At 33.1% G+C, this 6,000-nt stretch overlaps 1 protein-coding gene across 2 annotated transcripts in view; it reads right to left on the minus strand.

Moving 5' to 3' along the window:
- Positions 1 to 4,955: 4,955 nt before the first annotated feature.
- Positions 4,956 to 6,000, minus strand: part of LOC107031949 (ethylene-responsive transcription factor 3-like) — a 1,826-nt gene continuing 781 nt past the window's right edge. For both annotated transcript variants that reach the window (XM_027912537.1, XM_015233472.2), the window contains exon 2: positions 4,956 to 6,000. In XM_027912537.1, the coding sequence (XP_027768338.1) occupies positions 5,367 to 6,000 (634 nt within the window). In that variant the 3' untranslated portion in view covers positions 4,956 to 5,366.

Genomic DNA, 6,000 nt, shown 5'->3' on the forward strand with positions numbered 1-6,000 from the left:
TTAAATTATATTCAAAATTTATTTGAGTTAAAATGAATTGTTACTCATTTATATTACAAACTTTATCTTCACAAATTAGCTATTATATCATGAAGTTTTAGACTCAAATGAATGAAACTCTATTGTCATTATCATACTGTTTTAAATATCACGAGGGAAACTCCTAATGTCTCTACAAGTTTCATGTAGTGTTTGATTCGAAGGGCACAAAATGATGGGGTGATTGATTCATTGAAGTGAAAGCGAAAATTTTCTTAATGACTTGTTCGTAAAAGATTATTTACATTGGATGTTTGTATTAAGGTACATCATTCATTTACTTAATTATAATTAACTTATATTATTATTTCATTAATTCATTTAATCATTGATGAATTGCACTAATTTGATATTAACACTCTATAAAATTAAGTTTTACCTTAGACAAAGGAATCTTTGGCAAGTCCCTGTGTTAACGTATACCAGCTAACTAAGTTGTACCCAAAAAAATATGGATTAAATACAACACTAATTAAACTAGATTTGTTTGTTAGTTAATTGTCTAATAATATAGTATGATTAAAGTTGTTTTGTAATATACTCTCTGTTTCAATGTACGTGATAGTTATTTTTTCAAAATTTAAATTAAATCGAAAATATTACACATAAAATCTTTAAATTTTTTTTAAATGATGTAAAAAATTATTATAAATCACAATAAGTAACAATCCAAAATATTTAAAAGATTTACGAAAAATTTATGATTAAATATAGACTTATTTAAATTTTGAAATTCGAAATGTGTCACGTAATAAAAGGAAACTTTTCTCAAATCAGTGTGTTTAATAAGATGACAAAATGAGATCAAATGCAGATCATCAACAACAGGTGTACTAATTTTATAGAGCAAACATGCGATTATGCACATTGCCAACCTGCCCATTATTATCACCACATGTTGGTGTCTACTTTTTCTCATCATAAAAATGTTCTTGGAATCTAAAGTTGTGATCTAAAAATCTTAAAATTTTAATTTAAAAATAAAATACTAACTATCTTCATGAAATTGATGTCCATATTAATAGTGATTGATCAAAAATTTAAAAATAATAGATTATCACTAAAAGACATTTAGGGATAGTTTAGTAAATGGTAAGATGTATTTCTTATTTTATACTCCCTTCGTCCGGTATTGTTTGTCATATTGCGTTTTTTAAAAGTCAATTTGAGTAATTTTCAAAGTTAAATTAGATCATATTAATTCGATATTTTAAACAAAAAAATCGATATTCTAAAACTATATGAAAAGTACTATAAATTACAATTCTTTGCATATTAATATAATAAAAAAATATATCTTAAAATGTTAGTTAAATTTTTTATAGTTTAACTTTAAAAATAAAAACCATCACAAACAGTACCAGATGGAAGAAATATAATGATTTACTAAAATGTTAGTTAAATTTTTTATAGTTTAACTTTAAAAATAAAAACCATCACAAACAGTACCAGATGGAAGAAATATAATGATTTACTTACTTTTTTGGTTGGTCCAAGAAAATAACACTTCAATAATTAATAATAACTTAAACTTTAAAATGTTAAATTTATCTTTAATAAAATAATTTTTAGCCACACAAATATTTAGATCTTATTTTAGACCACATGTTTCAAAAGTCTTTCTTTCTTTCTCGTAGTGTCAAGTTAAATTAACTCATGTAAAAGTTGGGACGGAGAGAGTATGTATATGTTAGCTTTTGTGTACTAAATGAAATTATCATGGTGATCCACCAATATTTGTAAGCATTTTGTTACAAATTACAACACAATTTGTACTAAAATCTTGGTGAATCGCCAAGTGTTGCTATACCCATCGATTAGAAAATTTTGGTGATCCTCAGAACAATTTATTCCAAATTTACAACACAATTTGTATCAAATCCTTGGTAAAACTCCAAACTTTGTGAAGGTTATTTCTTTCACAACTATTAAAATGGAATTAGAAATTAAATAATAACACAACGATTCTATTTGTATAAATCTTCCCAAGCAACACATCACCCGTGATGGGTTGGGGTGGAATGATTTTAGAATCCTCCACCCCAAACCAAAGTCTCGGGTTCGAACCCCTGTACATGGAAAAAATCTTGTGTTGGGAGTGCCACCCCACCCCAAATATAGATGGAACAATCCAAATTTAATCAGGCTTCAATACGGATATTGGATAAACGTTTCTCGTAAGCTCCTACCAAACCAACTTTTTATGCCAATATGAGACAGTTAAATGTCATGAGCAGAGACTTGATATAACTGCAACAAAGTAAATTGTACAGAAGTATCATATCAATCACGTATAGAAACTAATCTTATATTCCCTATTCCAGACCACTAACATTTCCATCGATAATGTCTGCATAACAACTAAATCTTATTTTGTTATTGTTTAGTGCCCTCGTTTATTCAAGAAGCTCATAGATCAGCTAGTTGAATGGAAATGCATTGATACCTCCACTGAAGTGCAGTCTAGGTGACGGTATCTACACATATTCATAAATATACCTAAAGACAGTCGGCTAAGCCGGGATTTTCATCAAGGGGTGTGAAATATGAAGAATTAAACACATAAGAAGCCAAAAAGATTCAACACATGAATATATTATATATATGTAAAAGAGAATTTACCTATCCACATTGTAATTTTGCAGTGAAGGGGTGTCCTTTGGACAAGGGTGGCTCCATCACAGCCTTTAGCAAGCCTTTGACAAATCTACTCCCAGCGTAGTAACCTGACTCAACGTTCACTGCAAACAGGGAGAGAAGCAGAGAAACAGAGGAATAGATGCACGCACACAAATGACAGTCAAGGAAATATTAGATGATGAAAAGCACAAAAGTTCGGAAAGAGTCTCCTATCTTTACTAGGTAAGTTAAGGTCCGTGTACACTTACTCTGCTCACAGACTCCGCGTGTGTGTGTATGTTGTTGATGTAAAAGACTAGAAAGTTAAAAAATTTCCCTATTAAATGTGCACAGAATTACTAAACCACCTACAATCCTGCAAATACGAGATGTCCGAACTCAGAAAAGATAACCAAGTTTGCATCACAAAGTTTCACAAGGTCCAGATGTTTGATCATGTGAGAAGTTTTTTTCCATAGGAATGCATATAAAATACTCACGAATAGAGAAGAGTGTATTAGTCAAGTATGCTCACACTTAAATTAGCACCTCAGAAAAATGTCACCAAATTAAGGCAATAGTATGAGAAGGTATCTACGTAACATAATGACTTGACCAAACTCCATAACTTCAACAAATATGTTAGAAGAGAAAAGAAATCTGCTAGTATCTCAATTTTCATGCAAAGTTCTAGCAGCTGAACATACAAAATAGCAAAACATCATCTAAATAAGAAACCAGAGCACTAACATCTACTGATGCTTCAAATGATACTGATGCAGCTGAACATACAAAATGGCTAAACATCATCAAACAAGATGGCTCTACACAGAAAGAAAGAAAAGAAACAGTTCTAGACCAAATAATTTAACCTCTCAGATCATAGACACGGCATATTGTAGATGACAAGGAACATTCACAAAGAAGCATTAGGTTGAAAACTAACTCATCATGATTACTCGCAAGAAAATGATTATGGCTATCAAATGTTGAATGCTGTTTCTTTACTCAGCAACAACATTTAATTGGCATACATAAGAAGTTCTATTCAGTGTTCACTAATTGGCAAAGACGGAAGATAAATCTTATTCTCAAACAAAAACTAGTTCACAAACTTCCTTGCTCAGTATCAAAACAACCACAATTCCACCAAGAGTAGAGTGTACGCGCAGATCTTACCCCTACCTTGAGAAGGTAAAGAGAGGTTGTTGATGTAGACCCTCGGCTGAATGAACAATGAAAACGAGGCAGCAATAACACGCAGAAACAGCAAGAAGAAATTAAGATAACGAGGTTAAATAATACTTAACAGGTAGTAATAGTAATCTAAAGAAAGGGAAAAACAAGAAGAAAAATATCAATACTCTGAGAATGGGAAGGAAATAAACCCCCCTACCCACTATCCCTCCTACTCTATTCTCCAACCTCCACCCCCTCCCATCAAGTTCATGTCCTCGATGAGCTAAAGTTGCGTCATACCTTGCCTAATCACCTCACCCCTATACTTCTTAGGCCTACCTCTACCCCTCCGAAGCAACAACAAAAACATGGAACAGCTTTAAATTTTGGACCCACCTGAGCTTATCCACAAGAGAATGAACACCACTGAGCAATGTCAAATGCTTTATTTTTTGTTCTTTTTTGAAAAGGTAAGATATGGATTAGAAAGAGAACAACTTTGCACTAAGTCGATACAAATATCAGGAACTCCTGTGTACAAAAAAAAAAAAAGGATCCATACTGTGAAAGTCTAATCCTTGTAAAGATTCTATGAAATCTATCATACTATCATCATCCTTTACATCCTGCAGTAGATTACACCAAAAAGTCAGAATCCATAAAACATTTGTATTTAACCTGTTGTGAGCTATTCATCTTAACCTTCGAAACATCTGGCATTCCTTATATTCCAAAACATTGAATATTGTCACCAAATGATTGAATGCTTCTAATGTTTACCCCATACTACTATTGATTTTTGTACAAGTACCTACTCACAAAGCTAAGGGTTCTATTACAAAAGCTCAAGCAAAATCCTCTCTGATGCACTTGAGCTTATGCCATTGCCTCGAGAATGAACACCAATAAGTCATGTCAAAATACTTCACTCCAACAAATTATGGAATTCTATGGAACATTTTATCTTCAACTTCTATCACATCACTAACAAAAGACTTGTTAAACCATCGACTAACATACAAGAACTCAGCCTATGCATAACTTGTAAAAACACTCATACCAGAAAATTAAATGATAGCTGAATTAACACATCAATCAAAACGTTAAACTAGAGCATATACGCCAACGAACACATGTAAGCTAATATTTGATTAGATGAAGTCTTGATTCTTACATTAAGTGATGAGAGAGTAGATATCGTCTTACATCAACGACACTAGAGCTCTCATCGTAATAGTACAACACAGAACTGAAAGTTCCCTCTAATTTTACATGTTAACGTATATAAATCGGACAATAAAAGACTACATTATCCCAAAACTCATATATAGTTGAAGGACACATAATCAGATCAATTGTCAGACACTAATCCATCTATCATGAAATACCATGACATTAAATAGGATAAGTAAATGGAAGAGTTAAAATCTCTTCCAGCAACAGACTCATAGCAATTGCTTTAAATCTGTGATTTTTTTTTTGTGTGTTTCAATATAATTGAAAGATTGAAACTTTGAAACCATTTTCCTTCAAAGACATAGTGCTGTGCAGTAAAGATCATTTGAATTAGCATAAACATCATCCATCGGAGGAGGAAAGTTAAGATCGAAAGGCAGTGGATTTCTGAGAGATGAAGAAACGATGTTGTCATTTCCCCCTTCACAATCACCATCTTCAACAACAGAAGACGATGAGTCACAATCACTCCTGCAGTCATCCGGCTCAACCGGCGGCGATCTAGGATGTTTTCTCGAAGGCAAAACCGCCGTTTGCTGACGTGGCGGTCTCGGTCCACTGAATGATTCCACAGTACTACTCATACTGCTCGATGTAGGTCTTTGACAAACGATCGGAGCTTCTTGTGAGTACAATCTCGGGTCAACTAACCGATCATTAGGGTTTAAACTTTGATTGAACTGATGATGCTGAGAATACATAGGTAAAGGGAAATTAGTTTTAGCTTTAGGTCCACGAAGAGTTCGAGCTGCAGCATCATAAGCTTTGGCAGCATCTTCAGCTGAATCAAAAGTACCTAACCAAACCCTAGTTTTCTTCCATGGATCTCTAATCTCTGCAGCAAATCTCCCCCATGGCCTCTTCCTAACTCCACGAAACCTAATCTCCTTCAATCCTCCAGATCCATCTGGCTTCACCGCCGCCGCC

Source organism: Solanum pennellii, chromosome 10, assembly GCF_001406875.1.
Source record: "Solanum pennellii chromosome 10, SPENNV200".
NCBI classification, from domain to species: domain Eukaryota; kingdom Viridiplantae; phylum Streptophyta; class Magnoliopsida; order Solanales; family Solanaceae; genus Solanum; species Solanum pennellii.